Raw genomic sequence first — 21,204 nt, forward strand, 5'->3', positions numbered from 1 at the left:
GACGTTCTGTCAACTTTTATTTTAGATAGTTTTTCTTACCTGGTGGTCTACGGATCCATCACTTTAAGGCACCTGCAGGTATCAGATAAAAAAAGGTCTTTACAGTAATGGCATCTGTACCTCCATGGAAAGTCTTTTGGGACCCCACAAATGTAAAAATATTTGAGAAAAACTACTCTGGATTACTCACTCCTTGTGAGTCTTGTTCAGGTTTATTTTTAATGGCTGCTAGCTGGCTGTAGCAGTACACAGAGCACATTTATAGGGAAATGAGTTTCAGGATGTGAAGGTACAAGCCCCTCATTCATAGGAAGAGCACCTCAGTGCCAAGAGCAGAACTCTCCTGACTTTCTGTCTGTTCAGGTGACTGGGCCATATAAAGAGCTTCTATCTGACCCACTGTTGCTGGAAAATTTATCACTAGCAGTGTTGCTAAGTATGCTATATTAATGCATAAGCCTCTCATTTTTCCAACTTGGGACAGGAATCCTGTGCTGTGTGATTTTCCATGTTATTTTGATTTCCAGCACACTTCTTTTTTTCAAATTCAGGTGTTATTTCTTATCACTTAGAATGTGCTTGAAGGTACAGAAAAATTCTGTCTTGTTTGTTGATTTGCAGTTCTTGCCTTTGTTTCTCCACAGAATCTTATGGCAAGAGCCCTGTATGACAATGTCCCCGAGTGTGCAGAAGAGTTGGCCTTCCGCAAGGGCGACATCCTGACAGTGATAGAACAGAACACCGAGGGTCTGGAAGGATGGTGGCTCTGCTCCTTACACGGCCGGCAAGGCATCGTCCCAGGCAACCGTGTGAAACTCCTGATAGGCCCCGTGGTACAGGACAGTCCTTCTGGTCAGGATGTGCCCAGCTCAGGACTGATGAATCAGCCCTTCAACCACCAAAAGATCTACCAAGTGCCAAGCTCACACGCCTCAGCACGGGACCCTGTCTACCAAGTGCCGCCTTCCCACTGGAATCAGGGAATTTACCAGATACCCACTGGTCATGGTCTGGTGGGACAAGATATTTACCAGGTGCCACCCTCCATGCAGAGGTGTATTGATGGTCCAGCTGTGACTAACAAGGTGTGTGGATTTGCTTTTACTCCATAGCTCCAAAGCGGTTCACCTGTGCTGAGAGATGTAATTCAGGTTCTTCCCAAGCTGAAGCACATTTGGTCTATGGCACTCTCACATTATATGTTCAAAAGAGCTGCTTATATCCAGCAAGATAAACTCTCCCACTTATTAATGAAGTTACATCATCTGCCCAAGTAACTTTTGTTTAATTAAAAATTATATAATGTCTTGCTGAAGCAGTCCCAGTGAGTCTAAACTACAAAGAGGAATCCATGATTGATGTGACAAGGGCCATACTTGTAAGAGTGAGGAAACAAGAGGATGATGATAATGAGGGATGTTTTAATACTAAACTAAACCTGTTAAGAGTGTATTTAATGTTTATCTACAGTTAAATTTCTTGGTTGAAAGTGAGAGCTGCAGCAGCTCCGTGATGCAGCCATTAGTGCATTATTGCGTTATGTGTGTTCCCCCTTATTCCTGCTGTTCTTCTTAAGTTCTCCCCATCTTCTGCCACTCCCTCATTTTACTTTCACAGGATACCTGACAGGTACCCTGATGATTGAAAAGGATTAAGGAAGATACCCACGGAAGGAAGTATTACAAAGCCAAAAAGACATTATTTCAGTCCCTCTATTCCCAGTTCAACAGCTCCAAATATCAGCATCCTCCTTCCCTTTAGAGCTTAAAGCACAGCATTATTATCAAACATATGTGAGCTGATGATGGCTCTCTCAGGAAGTTCTTTACTGGTTTAAACTTTCATCTAATTTAGATTGGCAAGACCATCTGTTTTATGTTTTTCCCCCACATCACCCACAAGTCAGCCTTTTTCATATCAGGCTTTTGGAAGATGTCTTCTAATGCTTTTATTTCCTTGTTGTAATTTCATTTTCCTTGATAAGAATAAATGGATTTTTTGCCATCTAAGCAAGAAAGATCTTTGAAACCATTCCAAGTCAATTTATAAAAAGGTTTGCTTGTTCGGCTTTTACATAGATATGCTTTATAGGCTGTGCAGGAAGATAATATGGGAAAATTGCACTTGCTGCACAGGCAGAGATAGGAACTTTGTTGGAGCAATTATGTGGGTTTTCTTGATAACTGCCATATATTTTCTCTCATTTTCTTCTTCCCGTATAGAGTACATATACTGAAATCTTTTCCAGGTACAGTATTGTTTGCCTGTCCACAGTGGATATCTTCCAAGGCAGTTAGTGAGCACCTGGTAAATAGCCTATTGATGGGGCAGCACAGAAGAGATCTCATTTTAGGGTATGGCTGTAGGAGACATTTTACAGCACTGTTTAGAGATGCCTCAGCTTGGGCACAGGAGATGAACCATACAGCAGATCTGCACTAAGGTCTGTAGGAAAGCCCAAGGCATTAGTTTGGAATGAGCACTACGTACCTTCAGTTTAGTATCTGACTTGCCTAAATACTATTAGGATAGTTTGCTTAGCATAATGAATATGTGTTTCTACTCCACACAGAAAGAATTTTCCTACTGATTAGGGGTTTCTTCTCCCTCCTCTCACCCTCTCCAGCTCCACGGAAAATAACAGGATATTCTGCATAAACTTGTGTCTGCTAGGACTGTGTTAAAACTCTTGGAACACTAAGAGACCAAAATCTTTGTTTTAGTCTAAGTTCAATGTTCTTGTTGAGATACAAAAATTAGAAGCTGTAAAGCACCTTTATTCTCCAAATTTCTGCCTAGAATTTTTTTTCAGCAACCTTGATTATGAATTTTTCTGAATTCAAGTCCTCTTTAGAAAATTATGCTTGTCAGAGTTGTAACTTGTTTTCATTTAATTCCTTGCAACCCATGAAAGGCCAGCTATTCTGCTCGCTGTAAATAAGTAAACCTGTTATAAATGTATATAAACTAAACCTTCATAAAAGTTTATAAACATTTATAAAGCATTTCATTCTCAGTCAAAGTAAATGCCAACCTGCTTAGCCCTAGCCAATATTTGCTACTTGCTTTAGTCCTGACTTAAATTTATTTAGCCTAGGAGTCCTATGTTGCATTAGTGGCTGGCAAACCTCATGGCAGCAACCTACTTTGATCAGAGGTAGATACATTTCTTGTTCCTTGGAATTGCTCAGTTCTACACTAAAAGGAACCCATTGGGATTGAAACCCTGGCAGGCAAGAGACAGCTTACTAGTGAAGGAGATGTCTGAGGTAAAAACCACTCCATTCTTTATCATCCCGATCTTGCTAAGCTGCTTTTTTACAGCTGCAGCTGCAACTCTAACTCTACTAATGCCTTTGTGAAAGAAAAGCCTAATTAAAGGGAAGCATTTTAGCACTTGTCTCTTCTGTATTAGGAAACAGTCTGCCCTCCAAATCCTCCTCCTCCTCTAGGGATCAGTAAAAACAATCCTTAATATTAGTTTGATTTGGAGTCTCTTTGCTTTGTCTTCCAAAACGAGTACCTTTCCTCAGACTTGTGACACCTGTTTCAAAGGCTTAAATGAGCCACTCTGCCTCCTTCCATCAGCAGAATCAGCTGGTCAGCAAACTGTGCATTTTGATCATCTTAAGGATGTTGACAGGTTCTGCTGAAAGTTCTTGCTGTATACAGGTCTTCTCCCTTCCCATAGCAGGAGCTAGAGAAGAAAACTGTGTCCTCTGGACGCTGCTCTAAGCAGGACCAGCAGCAGTTTCTATGCTATCCCTTTCTGCACGTGTCTGCTTGCTTCCCTTGTGCAAACGTGTGCCTTGGCTGCCCTACAGGTTTTGCAGGCAGGGCTCAGGAGCTGCTGTCAGGCAGGAATTGTCTAGCCTCGAGCAGCAATAAATCAACAGCAGGCATGTTATTAAGCTGTGCTGAGGTAACACATCTCCTTAGCCAGCAAGGCAAAGCGAGTCCAAAAGGAGTCCTGGGGCAGGTAATTGCAGTGATTAATTGATTCTGGCCAAACTGGCTGCTGACAACAGAGCTGTATTGGCTCCCTCTATCAAATAAAAATGGCACCTTCTAGAACTCACTCTACCAATGACAGAGATAAGGAGGGGTGGTTTAAACTTTCCCTTGGTGAGCCCCAGGCTTTTGCAGTTCTGCTGCAAGTTCAGTCACAAAACGGTTCCACTCCAAAGTGTGGAGAGCATAAAGAGGTGAAAGCTGGATCTTAGAATTTATTCCCTCTTTCTGTGCTCTGCCCTGGAACTTACTCTCTTTTGCTGCAGCCAGCAAAGAGAAAGAATCTTCAGACAAATCTGACATTCAGGAAACCTGGATTTTATCCTTGTCGCAGAATCCTGCATGGTCTTGAGTGGTGCTTTTGCATCTCATCTGCAAAATATGTGGGTTGATTATGAGGGAACTCATTCTGTACAGATTGTTTTGAGAACATGCTTTGGAAAAGGTGCTGTCAAAGTGCAAAGATTCTTTTGTATCTGTGATTAATCATTAGTTCATACCTAAGCTTTGAAGTAGGGAAAGCTACACAGGAAAAAAAAAAATCACTGCCATAATTTAAACACTCATTCTCTTATTCAGTGTTTTCCCTAGCTGATCTGTTGTGCTGTCCATGCCATCCTGAGACTAGCATTGACCAAATAAATTAAGGGAATTATTTCCTTGTTGGAAAACAGCTTTCTGTAGGACCCAGTAGCTCTCAGAGGAACTGTTGATCAAGGAAACTCCACACAAAACAGAATGAGACAGATGTTTTACCAGGGAAGGGAGTGCACTGTGGGAGTTACCAGCCCTGAAGTACAGCTCCCACAAGGCACCAACCAACTCTGGCAAACAGAGATTAATGCCAGCTTTGAACAAATCTCCTTTTTTGTTTGTTGGTCTGTTTGAACTGGAACATTGTGGTTCAGGAAACACTCAGATTTATCCACCCTTTAAAAGTGGATAGAGCGGAATAGGAAAGGAACTCATCTTCATCCCTGGCCTATTTCCAGGTGTAAACATGTCCTTGATAAACCAAGGGTTTCACACCCCGCCATCCTACTATCTCTGCCTTTATCAAGAGGTCAGTGCATTCAGCAGGAGGTTTGGGTAAACCATGGCTATGGGAACGGACCTTGCTCCCTGGTTTTTATTTATGTTAAGAGTCATGCTGGTTCAATGCACAAGAAACACCACCCCACAAGCAGCACCACCCTGACAATTCTGGCACAGCCTTCAGTAGCAGGAGCCAGTTAGCCACATTATGACATTTTTCCTTCCAATTACACAAGTACAACCCTAGCTGGGAAAGAGCAAATGGCTCCTTATAATGTTTCTTCCAGAAATAAGCCTGCCTTTACATTATTGTCTTCTTTTCCTAGTTGTCCTATTTTCACGTTTATGAAGTAAGAAGAGAAAGACATTAGGCACAGTAAAGAGTTGTGTGGCGGATTATTTTGTTATCAGAAAGAATGGGATCATATCTAGTGTTTTGCAGTTTGTTGGTAAAATGTATTTACATTCCAAGATAATGTCCCCATTTACCCTCAGGCCTGAAATACCACAGTTTCCTCTGATGGGGTTTCCGTAAGTGGCCCAAACTGTGATCATACAATCCCTCTTTTCTTCTGCTTTCACATTACAAGCTCTACTTTGGGGATTTGTATCCCTCATTACAAAATACTGCTTCAGTGTAGAAAGTGCTCAACACACAGGAAGTTTGCTGAGTGCAGCAGGAATGGTAACACATACCTCAACATTCAGAGCTCGCTTTCACAAAGTGTGCTCTAAAGGACGAAAATACCTCAAATTAAATGCAAGCTCAGTGGTTAAAAGAGCACACAGCCCTTTTCTTAGGCTTGGGAGTTTCACTTGTAGCTTTCCATGTGACGGTAATAGGAGAACAACCATTTTACTGATAAAAAGTCAGTGCACTTAATCCCTCATCCACAAGGCAGAGTAAGCAGTAGTTAGTGACTGATGTAATTTGTAGAGAAGTATTTCAAGAAAAAGACTGCATTTTATTAGGCTGAGCAAATATATGAGCTCAGCATTACTCCCTGTTCCTCCCTGACCACAGGGCTCTTTTTCATCAGCTCTATTTGTAGACCAGAGGCATGCATTTTTCCCCTGGAGTATCAGAAAAAAAGGCCAGTCCTGCAATCTCATCCAATAACTGAGGTCTCCAGGGACACAAATCCATCTGCACAAGAGCAGGATCAAACTTTTGCTAAAAAACAGTAAAACAATAGTAGTAGCAATAATAAAAGAAAAATGCAAGCTTATGGGCTCTTTCTTGGTGGTTAGAAACCTAACTGAACCATTGGTTATGTCTGAAACAAAACACCAAATTTGGGTAATCTAAATTGCCCTCTAAGTACTAAAAACTAAGCAGAGCAGCAGAGCATTTTGGAAAAAAAAGACATTCCACATGAGTGGAAAACTGATTATTCAGAAAGTAAATCTCGTCATAAGGAGGAAGTGTGGTTTCTGGAGATAGGAAATGAGTAGATGAAGACATGTTGCTGGCCATCAGAAAATACAGTCCTAGTGAAATCTAAAGTCTTGGCAGGCTTTCTATGATTTTTTACATGTTTTGATTTGGAGGACAAGTAATTAGCATCAGAATATCATCATTCTGTATGTTTGCATGAAACATTTCAATTTTTCTTTTATATATAGCAGTGGCAGTATTGCATTTTTTTAAAAAACATGAATCTAAATTAATCTTTTTCCCCAAACAGACTGTTAAAATGGGATCAAAGTGAAATTAAGGTAGTTAGGTTCCTAGGAGACAGGAACCTTCTTCCATAAGCCATAAAAGACAGCAGTATATTCCCACTGGATTTTATCATCACAACTTTTGCATGTGCACAATCAGTCGTGACTGAGGTCTGGTATAATTATTATACAGATGCAACAAACAATTAAGGATGGTGTTTATGTCTGTTTAAAAGGTGCCTCTGCCTTCCATAAACTTGCCAAAGCAAGCTGTGCTAATCTAAACACCACTTACTAGAAGCACTTGTCTGTACAGCTGCCCTGAGATACCCAAACAAAACCAGAGAATCTCTACAAATCCAATCCAATCCAATCCAATCCAATCCAATCCAATCCAATCCAATCCAATCCAATCCAATCCAATATCTTCCTCATGGAACGTTTTATTTGCCTCTCTCTCTCAGACCAGCATAGTTCCCAATTTAAATGATTTAGGGGCACTTCCATTGTTTCTGCCCATGTACCTCTGAGAACACTCTTGTGGAATTGAAACTCTCTGTCAATGCTTCTTCTCAGCCATTTTTTTTCCCACTGGGAAATGCCAATTCAGAAAAACTGAAATTGGTGACAGGGAGGAATCTGTTCTGAGAAATGTGTTAAGGAAGAAAACAAGAAGTCATGGAAATACCCTGTTACAACAATTCCCAAATGAAGCTTCCCCCCTCCAGTCTAGAAATTCAATATAGGAGGAAAGAAATAACAGAAAAAAAAATATTAAGCTCCTCAAAAGATTCCAATTATTTGTATGAACTGTACCGAACTGGTTTTTGTTTGTGAACCTTTAGGATTTCATGTCATTCACTACAGGATACTCTCTGCCTTACTTGTCTTAGCAGCTCATCCTTTTTCCTTCTTTCATCTCCTCTGCCGAACTTGACCTAAATTTGGGCTTCTGTCTTTGAAAAGAGACAGTCATAGTATTACCAGCACAGAAAACAAGTACCAGTTCACAACTGGTTCTTCATGTGCCAACCTTTTTAAAGTGGGGAGAGTAGACAGACTGGCCAAAGCAAGATACTCTTTCTTATCATGGATAAGAGACCTGAATGCTGAGGTGCTGAGTTTTGCCACATACTTTCCTTTTATCAAAACTGCAGCTCAGATTTAATCGCAGTCTTCCAGAGCATGCTTTAGCAGACATGCATATTTCTCCACTAAAACTTATTACACAATAACTGGGGGGGAGATTCTTTCTCTGTAAGACCCATCCATAGACATTATTTCTGAGTTCATGCCTGTTCCATCACCAGTCCTCTAACACTTCAGCTTTTTAGCTGTGTTGGCCAATGCATGCAAAAATGATGATGTCTCTGTCTGCCTAAATATAAGTAATTGTCATGGAGATGACATGACACTGGTAAAACTATTACCAAGAATGTTGGACAACTATCCTCTTCACACTCCTCTTAAAAATACTGATAATTTAATAGCAATGGTATGATTTGCTCATCCCTCTCGTTCTCTTCCTTTCCTATCAAAAATGGGACATTCTCAGAAGTGTTGCTTTGACTCTTTAATTACATTTTGTAAGCAAGAATGACTCTTACCAGAGTCTTGGAAATCCCCATCCCTTGCAATTCAAGGCCAGCCAGCACCAAACCTGTTCCATTGAAGCAAGCAGAAATGTTGCTCATAACACAACTGGCAGAAAGCCCAAGAGCTGCTGAGAGAGAGAGAGAGCAGCAGCATCTCATGAAAACATCATTTAAAAAAAACAATAAAAAGAAAACACCCAGTCAAATCTTGCCAGTGACAGAGCTGTTGAGATTTTTTTAGTGATTTGTGCAGCTCATTCGTGAAGATCTGGAGATACAGACCTTTTTATCTACATTTAGTTTGCAAATCATGAACATCAGTGAGAAAAAATTCAACACTCTCATCTAAAGCTACAGCTAATGCAAGTTCAGCACTATACCACCACACTTCATAGAGCCCTGTCATTTTATAGTAATCAGAGCTTAGGACATTTATGCAACTCCACAGATTTATATTTTTTTAATTGTTTGGAAATGATATAAACCTGCACTTCAGATTTAGGAAAAAAAAAAAAACCAAAACTTAAAAATAGTGTAATGACCCTGCTTTTGTGTACTGATTAATGGAAGAGGACACACCAGAAGATAAAAAGTCAGGATTAAGCTAGCAGTTGATTGCAAAGCAGTTGGTTATACCCTTTTCACCATTAGTGAGGGTTTGAATCCAGGGCAGCTTGTGATGTCACATTTTTTCTCTTAAATTTGTTTCACAACTTGTGCTCTGTATCTTCAAGACTCATAACCCAAAACGTGTATAAATCTTGTTGAAATAATACAGCCTCAGAACTGCAATAGCCATTTTCATTACGTGCTGTTGTTTACGTAACAGTACCACAGGAGCATTTTTTAAGACTGGGTATCTACTAATGAGGCACTTCAAAGGCACATTTAAAAGTTCCTGTTTAAATGGCTGAGCCTGCAGAGTTAAGCATTTTTAATTTAACACACCATGAATAAGTAACTTCTGGACCTGCTTTAGCTTTTGAGAGCACTTACAGCAGAATCTTCATAGGTGTAGGTCTTGGACAGCAAATGGAGATGAAGTGTAGGAGAAAATGAGCAGGTTTTTTGAAGATGAAAGCAGCATCAAGAAATAAATCCGCTCTGTATCAGGGTAGTATTTGTCATGTGTTCTTATCTTCACACATCTGAATATTCTAAGAAATCTCGGTGGTGAACACCCACTCAAAGATAAGCAGAGGTGTCACAGAGCGCCTTGGTGCTGCGTTTCTTTCTGCTGCATGCTACCGCTGATAATGCGCTTAGCCCAGAAAATCAATATCTGTCATCTCTGTCAGTTTCCTCTTGCCTGGCACAGACATTTGGGCCTTAGCACTAAAAACAACTCATAGCTGAACTACAAGTCCAGTGCATCAGAAGAAATGTCTCTACAGATGTTCTCCTGTCTCTTCCAGCTTGTGAGACTTGATCAAAGCTCTCCAACAGCTCAGTCTTGGCGGGAAATACTACACCGCAACATTTTATAGTGGCCCAATGTTCATACGTTGGATTAAAATCAAGTGTTGGGGATTCATAATCTTAGGACTTATAGCAACTTACAAACCCAAATATTGATAAGAGTGTCCTTAACACATGTGAAACTCCATCAGCAGCAGGGAAGAAGTACATTGTATGTTATTGTATACAGCAAATAAGTAAGGAAAAACATGACTGCTTGGGTTTTTTTCAGAGTAGGCAACAGAAAGTGATACAGTAGGTATTACTGTCAGGAAATGTATTATCAGTCACTGGAAATCCTGATGCAGCTTGCAGAAGACGTGAGTGGAAATACTATGTGCTTTCTGTAAAAATGACAATTTTAGCCAGCTAGTCACATTCTTTCAAATACCTAAATTACCTGTCTCTGTTTTTCAAGCCAACCTTCCTTCAGTTCAACTTAGCCACTGAACCTTTCTCAAGGGGGATAAAAAAACCTCAAAACATTTAAAGAGACACACATGGCTTCCTAAGTACATGCAGCAGAACAAAACAACCAAGAAGTGGTTCACTTCCTGATCATTCAATGGCTCCTGCCACTGCCTTGTAAAAGTCTAGGACTTCAAGAGAGTAGGGGATTTTTTTCCCCTTAATACTCTCTGATACTTCCCTGTATTTACTTTGTCTATTTTATGCTTGTTACAAGCCTAAGAAAGCCCAGGTGGCTGTTAGATAGCCACTTAAGGACCTCAGGAACAGAATTTCAACAATTAGAGTCTCATACTGAATTTACAGAAACAATTTACAACCGTAAACAGGCATGATTTCCTTACACTTTGATTAATTTTTCCCACATCCAGGCTTAATGCCAGCCCCCTTTTATGCACCAGCACGTGGCCTCCTCCAGGGCAGAACTATTCCCAGGGTAAGCAGTGGATGGCAGTAACTCAGCAGCTGCTGAGCCGTGCCCATAGGGTGAAGAGGAGAGCATCGTGGGCTGAAATATGTTTTAATGAAGTTCTTTGTCCCGATTTAAAATGTATGTCCCTTCTTTCCCACCTTCAAAAAGCACTATTTAAAATCTGTTTAAAAAGCAGTCGGCAGGCATCAGTGGGATCTTGGGATTGAGAGGCCATACCTGGAAATACCAAGCTGCCCTTTTTAGCTCCTCTCTGCCTGTGGTTTGGGTGAAGCAATGTGTTGCAGTGGTGCAACATACCTGTGATCAGTTTTGTCACCTGTAAAACTCACTGGTTTCCCATCATTCTGCATACCAGGAATTGCAGTTCATGAGAACAGGCCAAATTCTGTCCTCCACAGTATTGCTATGAATTCAGAGTAATTCTGTTTGCTTCAGTAAGTTTATTTGCTCTTTGTCCTTGTGAAACAATGTAAACTACAGTGTTGTGTATCTGCTGTAAGCATGAGAATGGTCTTCTTGTTGCCATAGTTAGGAATGTTCTCTGTTGCAGCCTAACATGCATTTTAATCCTGGTAGAAACAGAATGTTGGTTTTTCTCTCCCTATATTTAGGAAAGTGGGATTTAATGAACCACAGCACTGGATATTTTGTGAAGTACATGCACATTCAGCTCTTTTTTCTTGGTTAGGGACATGCCATTGGCATGGAAAAGGCCCAAGTAATTGCTTTTGGAAGAACGTGGTCTTCGGCAAGAACAGAACAAACTTTCTGCTCAGTTGTCTTTGTTTTGCAGTACTGAAAGTTTGAATGCTCATTACATGTTTCACCAGAGCCAGAGCTGGTGCCTGTTAGTTGCTCTGCATGGATTAAATGGTTAACAATGTTTTGAGAATGTTGGGCTAGATAGTTTGTGGGAATGCCATCTGTTTCCTTTGACACGTAAACAAGGAAAATTGCTGGTTTGAAATGCAGGATTATTTTTTTTTATACTTGGATGACTACAGGCATTCTTAAAAGACAAGAGGTAAAAAGAAAAATAATCCTCATGAGATATGAAGTGCAGTGACATTTGTTAGAAAATAAATTTGTGAGTATCAGATGGGGCTGCTATCCCTGTTCTAGAAGTGGGCAATGTGGAATGTTTCCTTTGCAGTCATCTCCTTCTTTCTGAATTCATCTGCAAAAGTAAACTGCCATCAAAAATAAAACCATCAAAATTCTTCAACAATGCATTGGAAGAGCTGAGCATCCCATCCAGAAGCAGCTAGTTAATTTAATATATTTATGGGCAAATATCCAAAACCAAAAGTTACTTCTGACTGGTTTTGGTATCTTTCATACTTCATCTGCCCAGCTACCTCTCTCTTTCTCAGACAGAAGAAGCAGTGCAACCCCTTGTCCTGATGTCCCACGTGAGGTCATGAGAGTAAGAACAAATGCCCCACATTTTCCCTTTGTCAAGTAGTGTCGGCATTCTTTTAATTACTGTTACAAAATGTTTACTCAAGATAAGCTTTGGTGATGAGCTGCTTCTGTTCTGAAGTGACCAGGAGTAAGCAGTCCAGCTTAATGAAAAGTGTTGGAAGGAAAGAGGAGTGGAGGTACAACAGGAAACATTCTTGTACTCAGTGCACACCAGATTATCATTTTCAGGAAATTTTGCTGTGAAATTGCTCATGACATGTTGTTACTGATAATAATCCTCCACAAGGAAAATATACCCAAGTCACTGGGAGAAAAAAGCTGTCTTTCATGCTAGCAAACCTTGATTGTTGCTGGGTTTCTTAAAGTCATATTTTCTGCTTTTCATGTAACTTTTTTGAAAGCCTAAAGAGGGGCTGACATTAAAGCATCTGATGCATTTTTATTTGAAAAATAAATGCCACCATAAGTAGAGTGCACTGCTAAACTCAGCCCTGCAGACAGCTCAGGTCTTCTGTCCACAGCTGCAGTTGCAGGCAGACTTTACTCGGGAATACCCAGAATCAAGCATTTTGTGCTTTAACCTCTCACTTTCTTTGACAATAGCCAGACACACCCAGAGAAGGGTTTTGTTTCAACCAAATAAAGGACTGACACTGCTGGACTACTGCTTCAGGTCTGGGAAAGAGCAAAAATGTCTCGATGATACAAAAAGTCCTGCAGTGCTGAGTGAAACTGGCTTTCTCCCTGTGGTCTGTCTTTAGTGTAGCATTTTAGGGTTCTATCACAGCACAGTATATCAAACCAGCACCCTTGGAGTACTTTCATACACCATCTTGTGTGTCAGGAGTGTTTTGAAAAATGGGTAGGGCCTCTGAAGATGAGCTACCAGAGTAACTGCAGCTGCGTGAAACTCCTGTGCGCAGAGTGAGGGAGAATTTCTCTGCAAGTTCTGGGCGTGAGCAAGATTCTCTTCCATGCATGTTCCAGGCTCGATGGTGCAAGGATATAATCTGTTTTGTGACCAGGGATTCTTGTTACAAAAGCAAAATACCATATTCACCTAGAAGAAGAAGAAGAAGAAGAAGAAGAAGAAGAAGAAGAAGAAGAAGAAGAAGAAGAAGAAGTGTTTTTTGTTTTTTTTAACTTGCATGTGCTTTGGGGCATGGCTTAGTGGTGGACTTGGCAGTGCTGGGTTTATGGTTGGCCCCAGTGATGCTGAAGGTCTTTTCCAGCCTTCTGTGATTCTATGCCTTATTACCTGTGCTGCTTGAATCAACTCCCTTTTTTGTATTAGAGGCTTGTGACTTCGTTAATGGAGATAATTTTCTGAGCCAGAAGAGAATGCTGGTGTCTTTTATCACAGAATCACAGAATGAATTAAGTTGGAAAAGACCTTTGTGGTCATTAAGTCCCACCTGTGACCTAACACCACTTCATCAACTAAACCATGGCACTAAGTGCCAGATCCAGTCTTTTTAAAAAATGTCCAGGGATGGTGACTCCACCACCTCCCTGGGCAGACGATTCCAATGCCCAATCACTCTTTCAGTAAAGAATTTTTTTCTAACATCTAAAACTTCCCATGGGAAAGCTTAAGACTGTGTCCTCTTGTTCTGTCATAACCTGGGAGGAGAGATCAACCCCCACCTGACTATGACCACCTTCCAGGGAGCTGTGGAGGGTAATAGTGGAGGCCCCCTGAGCCTCCTTTTATCCTGAAGGAGTTCAGTCATTCAGTTTCTGGTGTAGAACAAAACTGAACAAGTGGGTATAAAAATTTCACACTGAGCAACCAACATCTGTCTTTTTGGAGCCTGACACATCCTGAGTCCTGCATGGTCCATTGAGTTATCAAGCAGCAGGTGAAGCAGAGCCAAACTGCAGCAGTGCCTCATTCCTCCTGCTTCCAGCACTGACTGGGGCCTCTGGCTGCCAGCCATGAACACCCTGTTGTTTCTTTTCTCTGGGATGGTCAAGCAGTTTCCCAGCATATTAGCAAGCAGACCAATGCCACAGTGTTCACAGCAGCAGAAGGGCTGGTGGAGATGGGCTACCCAGGAAACAGCCCTTTGTTTTTACTGTACATTGTCAGTTCTCCCATAGGATCACTTGAACACTCCAAATGACTCACTGAAGCAACTCCATGGTTGTAATTTTGGAGCCCTTGGAAGGAACATCTGAGTAAACATGGCTTAAAATCAAATCCTTCTGTTCTTGACTTGGGTAGAAAGCATTTGACTGGCAGTACACAGCTGGGGAGAAGAAAAGGATGCAAAATATAAATGGCAAACTATTCTGGTCTGGATACTAGCCCTCACTGGCAGAAAAAGCATGAAGTGATGTTGATACAAGTTAGAATTTTCTCTGGCAAACAGGATAATCCCAGTATTACATGAGAGTGGCCTGGGAGGGGTACTGTCTGGAGTGACCCATTGTGGGAAAGCTTCTAGTAACTTCAGAAAGAACTTTCTTACAATGAACTTTTACGATGCCGTAGGTGACTCTGTGGGACAGGAACGGCCTGCCACAAATGTAATATTTTTAGATTGTTTTAAAAAAATCTCCTACATATGTAATTGAGCAGGAGTTCTCTCACGCACAGCACTCTGGAAACTATCACTTCCAGTTCCTGTCTTCTGATGCTAATTCAAGGAAAAACACTTGCAAAAGCCGTGGTCTTTGCCCGCATGCTGGGCGTGGGCTGTTCCTCCTTTCCCCAAGGCCCACGTAGTCAGGGCAGGGGCTGCTGCTGCCTTGGGCTGCTCACTGAATCACATCAATATTGTGCTGGCAAGGCACCCACCCGAGGGGAAATCCAGTGATTGCTTTGTGGTACAGGGACAGAGACTGCACAGCCAAAGCTGGGCAGCAAGTAAAAAGAGGGAAAGCTTGTGTTGTTAACATAGCAGAGAAGAGGTAGGGGTTAACATGAGGGACTTTCCCTAAAGACCTCAGTCAACAAAAACTCTGTGTGAAATCTGGCCAGGATGCAAGGATTCTTTACAGCAAAAACAGCCACAGGATCCTTACTGAGTGTTTGGGTAGAAATGCTGTTGGTATGACTCGCATACATTTCTAACGAGTTAGGTAGCTCTGGTATAAAATTTTCCCCGGCTGAGTGGAAAGCCACATCTTATACAAGCCTATGTAATTTGCCATTTGGTGCCTTTGGGTTACAGTGTTTATATTTTTTTCTTAGAGCTAAGTAGCACCAACGAGGTTAAGATGTCAGCATTTCAACTACCAACCCAGTTCACTTTTGGGTTTAGGTAACATTTCTTTTATACCACACTGTACTGAAATTCTGCTGTGCAGATGCTGTCCAAGACATAAGGCATTTATTTTTCACTAGATTTTATTTGTAGTCATTATGGTACTTGATGGTTAACAAAATGTAAAAAAATGTAAATTCTAAGTTTACTTGTTTTTCAGAGGCTGTTAATTGCATTATATACTTCAAGAATGGCTTGACATTTCCCATCTCTTAGCCACTAACATAGAAAAAATAAGTAGAGACAGAAAAATTGAATGTCCTGCTTTGGAAGGTTTAAGCATGGCATTTCTATGTAAAGAATTTCCAAAACCACAACTCACACTCATGTCTCCAGGATGTTGGGCTATGGAGCACAATAACACATGGAGTCCTTGCTGGACAAGGTGGAAAATACCTCTACAAGCAAAGGCATAGACTCCCAGAGCCTAAACATAGTATTTTAAGCCTCTGACAATGAGTGGGGATACTCACACCTAGTAGGATGAGTGTACACAGCCCTGGTCTCAGCAAGTGGGTGGTGCAGCCATCAGTCACCTCATGTGGTCTGTGCTAATGGAAGGTCAATGGGAAGAAAGGACCGAGCTGTCAGACCTGCACAGAATCTGTGCTTGACAAATAGAAGACAGTGTAGAGCACTAGCAAACAGTCATGTCAAAACTGGTCTGGAGAGAAAAAATGGTGCATTTGTAGCTACTAAAACTGATTTTAGGATGTTCAGCTCTCAAAAGGGTAGGCAGACTGGTGTTGCTAACATTGCCAATGAAGCATAAATGTTAACAGGACTGGATTGTTTATAGCCTATGTAGTTACAGAGAGATCATGCCAAGATCCTCAGAGACTTAACATTTCCTCTTTTTCCTTTACCCACAGGTAATAATACCAGTCAGGTCAGGACAAGGTTATGTTTATGAATTCCCTTCCAAACACCAGAAGGATGCCTACGATATCCCCCCTGTTCGCCCTCTCCAAGGGGTAGGTACCAATAAAAGTGCCAACAGGGCTGACAGAGCACAAAAGGTGATGAATTTCTACCAGACTTTTATGAGCAAGGCAAGTTCTCTCATTTCAGAGAGAAAATATGTTTTAATTAGATACTGTGGCTTATTCACAGATCACAGACGTATTTCAAAGCTTTATTTGATGTTGACTAAGATTTGGCAGCACACCAAACACAAAAGTCCCATTTGTTCTCTCTGTTTTGATCAAAGAGTGTATCTGAACAGAATAAACTTGCTGCCTGGGAACATTTTTTTTTCCCCCTGTACTTTGTTGTTGCGTAGTTGACAGTAATTCACTCAGTAAGGGTAAAATTATCACCTAGATGAACAGCTGCTATGCAGGGAGTTGTTTTCACCACCTATTGTGTGCACCACGTCACTGAGCTTGAACTGTATCTTTGTTCTGGGGAGCACCCTTAGCAGTCAGTCTCCAGGACCACAGACTTGTAGAGTGGATGCTGGCAGGACCTGGAACTCAACCACCCTGGATGTAAGGGTGTGATCAGTTCTGGTCACATGTGCTCCCCTGTTCACCACCAGAGGTACCTGTAATAGGCTGACCCTGATTTACCTCTCAGGAGGGAAGTTGGCCATGGCTTCATCTCTCCAACCTGCTGTCTGCACCATTCCCCAGAGGAGACCTAGCAAAGTGCATTTCCTCCTAATTGTCCAAAATTCTAGGCAAATAAAAGGTGTTCTCCCATATGAAAAAAACAAAAACAAACAAAAAAAAACCAAAAAAACCTGAAGAGCTCTGGTCATGTTCAGACTTTCTGAGAGGAAACACAGAAACTGTGAAAATTCATCTAGTAGCAGAGCTTTCCCTGAGCTGACTTGTTTCTGTAATCAATTTATTCTTTTCTTCAGATATATGACATTCCCCCCACATCAGTTAAGGGGCCTGCACTTCCAGTTCCCATGGGACAAGCAAAAGCTTTAGGAGTGTATGACATACCACCTGCCAAAGGGGTAAGCATTACTCTGTTTCCATAAGATCCTGTATTTTCGTGTCTGGCCAAAGACATGTTCTAACAAGGGTTCATGTACGATCCTGAAGGAAAAGGAGAATCAATGCTTCAAACACTTCCTTAGGTTTTTAAACTGTTAAAACTGGTGAAGCAAAGCACTACATCAAAATTAAGGTTATGAACTATAAATTGATAATTAGACCTACATTATCTTTGTGGCAGCATGCTGCATTTTTGGATTTTGCATTGAGATGAATGATAAAAAGTGAGATATTAAAACTGACTCTGAATCAAACTTAAGTAGCTGACTCTGAAAGTCAATAGCAGATCTTCCATCCCAAATAGAAGATGGTAAATACTTCGCTACTCTAGTCAAAGGTTTCATATTTTATTTTCTGTGGTTCAGGTCTATGCTGCACCTCCATCTACATGCCAAGATGATACAGCCCCAAGGGAAAACTTGCAGGATTTTTCACCTACAGTGGGCCACAGTGTAAGACCAGAAGGAGTATATGATATTCCTCCTCCCATCACCAAAGTAACTGGAAAAGAACATAATAGATTTTCTCCTGAGAGCCTAGTATTGCCAGGTGGAATACCACAGACACAGAGTGTTTATGACATCCCTACAAACCATCAAAACCATTTTCTTGGACAGCAAATTGCACCTGAAAAAGATGTTTATGATACCCCGAGGGGAATTGCATTCCCAGGACAGCAGACAGGACTCTGTGAAAATCCCATCACAGAAGGAAGAGAAGGTGTCTATGATGTGCCACCAACAGTCCTCCAAGACAATAAAGGCTTACAGGATGTGACTGATGGGATGAATAGGTTGTCTTTCTCCAGCACAGGAAGCACGAGGAGTAACATGTCCACATCATCAACGACATCAAAAGACTCTTCTCATTCAGCATCCACTGCACAGGACAAAAGACTAATCCTTGATCCAGACACTGCTATAGAGAGACTTTATCACCTCCAGCAGATGGTGGAGGTGGCTGTCAATCACCTCACAGCCTTTATTATACCAGACTGGCGGTCCTATGGATATATGGAGAAACACATCAATGAAATTCATGCTGCTGTGGATAAGGTAGAGCAGTCGCTGTTGGAGTACCTCCAGTTTGCCAAAGGATCAGCAGCCAATGCTTCCTGCCTGTCTGAGTTCAGCCTCCTCAACAAAATGAGGAGGGAGGTGCAGAGGCTCGAGGACTCTCACCAGATCCTCACCCAAACCAGTCATGACTTGAACAGCTACAGCTGGTCTTTGAATGTCCTGGCTGTCAACAGAGTGCAGAACAAGTGCGATGACCTGGATCGCTTCATTATGGTGGCAAGGACAGTCCCGGATGATGCCAAGCAGCTGACCACCACTATCAGTGTCAACGCAGAGCTGCTCTTCAAACAGGCCCTGGGCAGCTCCCGTTTCAAAAGCATACCAGAGAATATAATGAACACTCCTGACTGTGTGTATGACAGTCCTCAGATGCAGCAACATGCAGAAAAAGCACAGAACCACTGCAGCTCCCTTCCCCCACTCCTGAGTAAAGGCCAGCATCCTTTCAGTACCACCAGTGAAGGCTCAGAAAAGAGCTGGATGGATGACTACGATTATGTTCACCTGCAGGTAGGTAAACCAACACTTTGTTCTGCACGAGGCCATGTAGGAATGTCTGTGGTTTTTGTAGAAGCTTCTCACAGGAAAGCAGCAATTGATTGCCACGCTAATACATATTCGAGGGCAATTTCACCGGGATTATTACTTCCTGTCAAATAGGAGTGTTGGATTTCTAGCAGTGATAGCCTTTTGCCCTGCCACACTATAATTTTCTGTACTCTTCATGGTGCACTACAAGTGAAAAAGCCAATACAAAGCAGCCTCTTTCTTGGCCTCTGAGCTGCCATTTAGCTCAGGAGCAGTTTTGATTTAACACAGTCTCTTATGTTATGCAAAACAGGGGAAAGAAGAGTTTGAAAGGCAACAGAAGGAGCTTCTGGAGAAAGAAAATATCATCAAGCAGAGCAAAATGGAGCTAGAGCACCATCAGGTATGTTCTCCTGGGTATATAATTGCCCTGAAATGCAGCATTCCTCACACATAAGGAGCACTGGTCAAATAGAGCAGCAGAGGCCCTTCCCATAGCAGCATGCAAAGGTTACAGAAAATAAAAAGCAGAGAGTTTAAAAGAGTTTAAAAACTCTAAAAGTTCACCACAGAAGAGAAACAAGCTTCTGTGATGTCTCACAGCAGGTCAGTCACAAAGCCAGCTTGAGAACTTTGCTTTCCTTACCTGCTATTCAGGGCCTTAATCACTGGACCATACTGGATACATGTGCCACCTTCACATCTACTCAGTGAACATCAATACCATCAGCTTAAATATTGTGCTGAACATCACTTTTAGTGCTAAAAGAAGTAGGTTCACAAGATTGAGGGCTGTCACTTTTCCCTCATATTAATTCTTCAATATGTCGTTGCCATATTGTATGGCAGAAAATTGTACAAGCAAATGAGGAAGTGAGATTTAAAGGGTTTTCATCTCAAAACCCCACAGGGATGACAACTTTTTAAAGACTGTGTAGGAGTTCATTGCCACTTGGATCCATCTCTCTCACTTGTGATTTCAGAATACTCCAAATGAGCAACAGCTTGTAAATTCAAGAGTTTGGGTTGTTGGGTTTTTTTCATGCAAATTAAATATTTTAGCTGTTTCTCCCTTCTGAACTCTGCATGTTTGGACCTAGGGTAGTCAAAGCACTTGATCCTAGAAAACATACTGTTACTGTTGCTTTTTACTTAGCATAAGGTCAATGTAGGATACCCAGGGGTGTCCCGAAGCACAAAGTAAAATCCTAATACATAACACTATCTTATGAGGATACTTGCTGAAGGGAGCTCTTGTTTTTCCTTTCAGATCAATCAGTTCCAACGTCTGGAGCAAGAGATCACAAAGCCAGTAGAGAACGACATCTCCAAATGGAAGCCTCCGCAAGCCCTCCAGATCTCCCACGACAGCCGCCTGCTTTTGTTCTACTCCGACCAGTGCGAGACTCACTTCAACTCCCTCCTAAACGCCATCGATGCCTTTTTCAGTTGTGTCAACTCTTCTCAGCCCCCCCGGATCTTTGTGGCACACAGCAAGTTCATCATCCTGAGCGCTCACAAACTTGTGTTCATTGGGGACACGCTTGCGAGGCAAATGACGACTCAGGACATGTGCAACAGGGTGATGAACTCCAGCAACCAGCTGTGTGAACTGCTCAAGGGCGTTGTTCTAGCCACCAAGGGGGCTGCCTTGAGTTACCCCAACACAGCATCCCTGCAGAAGATGGTGGACCAAGTAACAGAGCTCTCTCATCACGCACAGTTGTTCAAACTCTCACTGGCCCAAATGGCGTCATTATGAAACCCATCAGATTCCAATACATGAGCAGAAAAGCAGAAAAGCAGACTAACTGGAGCTATTTTTATGTAAATGCTATCTTTTTTTAGATATTTTTTATTAAATATTTTAAATACATTCTTATGTGTTAGAGAGTCTAATCAAATCAGGGATCTGGGAATATTGTCTGGTTCTATGTTATGTTTCTTATACACATTTAGATTTGTATACACAGCGTATATGTATATGTTGCTACCTTCCTTAAAACATCAATTAAGCACCTTAAAAATTACATGTCGGGTAAACAGCGCGTATCTTTTGTATATACAACCTGTTTCCTCAGCATATTTGTTAACTGGATGCTGCACTCTTTTTGTTTCATTCCATCTTGATGCTGGTGCATGGACTTGGTTGTGAAACCTACTTGTAGCAATCCATGAAGCAAGTGTAATGGTTCTCATAGAACTCCATTCCCTTCTTAGAAATTA

General features: G+C 41.6%; 1 protein-coding gene across 2 annotated transcripts; it reads left to right on the forward strand.

Moving 5' to 3' along the window:
* The first annotated feature begins 638 nt into the window (after positions 1-638).
* Positions 639-20,740, forward strand: NEDD9 (neural precursor cell expressed, developmentally down-regulated 9). 2 transcript variants are annotated; one of them, XM_062498935.1, is made up of 6 exons: positions 639-1,085; positions 16,235-16,336; positions 17,230-17,331; positions 17,737-18,960; positions 19,292-19,381; positions 20,249-20,740. In XM_062498935.1, the coding sequence occupies exons 1-6, from the start codon at positions 651-653 to the stop codon at positions 20,738-20,740; spliced, it is 2,445 nt and encodes an 814-aa protein (XP_062354919.1). In that variant the 5' UTR covers positions 639-650. The 2 variants fall into 2 exon arrangements, with proteins under 2 accessions (XP_062354919.1, XP_062354912.1); XM_062498928.1 differs by lacking the exon at positions 639-1,085 and adding an exon at positions 11,711-11,722.
* Positions 20,741-21,204: the final 464 nt, after the last annotated feature.

This window comes from Cinclus cinclus, chromosome 1, assembly GCF_963662255.1.
Source record: "Cinclus cinclus chromosome 1, bCinCin1.1, whole genome shotgun sequence".
Lineage (NCBI taxonomy): Eukaryota > Metazoa > Chordata > Aves > Passeriformes > Cinclidae > Cinclus > Cinclus cinclus.

Excerpts from the sequence above, each read along its gene's own strand:
- NEDD9 (XM_062498935.1), top strand. The coding sequence starts at position 651 with ATGGCAAGAGCCCTGTATGACAATGTCCCCGAGTGTGCAGAAGAGTTG. Across the intron at positions 16,337-17,229 it reads CTGTTCGCCCTCTCCAAGGG|ATATATGACATTCCCCCCAC; the intron begins GTAGGTACCAAT and ends TCTTTTCTTCAG. Across the intron at positions 18,961-19,291 it reads ACGATTATGTTCACCTGCAG|GGGAAAGAAGAGTTTGAAAG; the intron begins GTAGGTAAACCA and ends TATGCAAAACAG.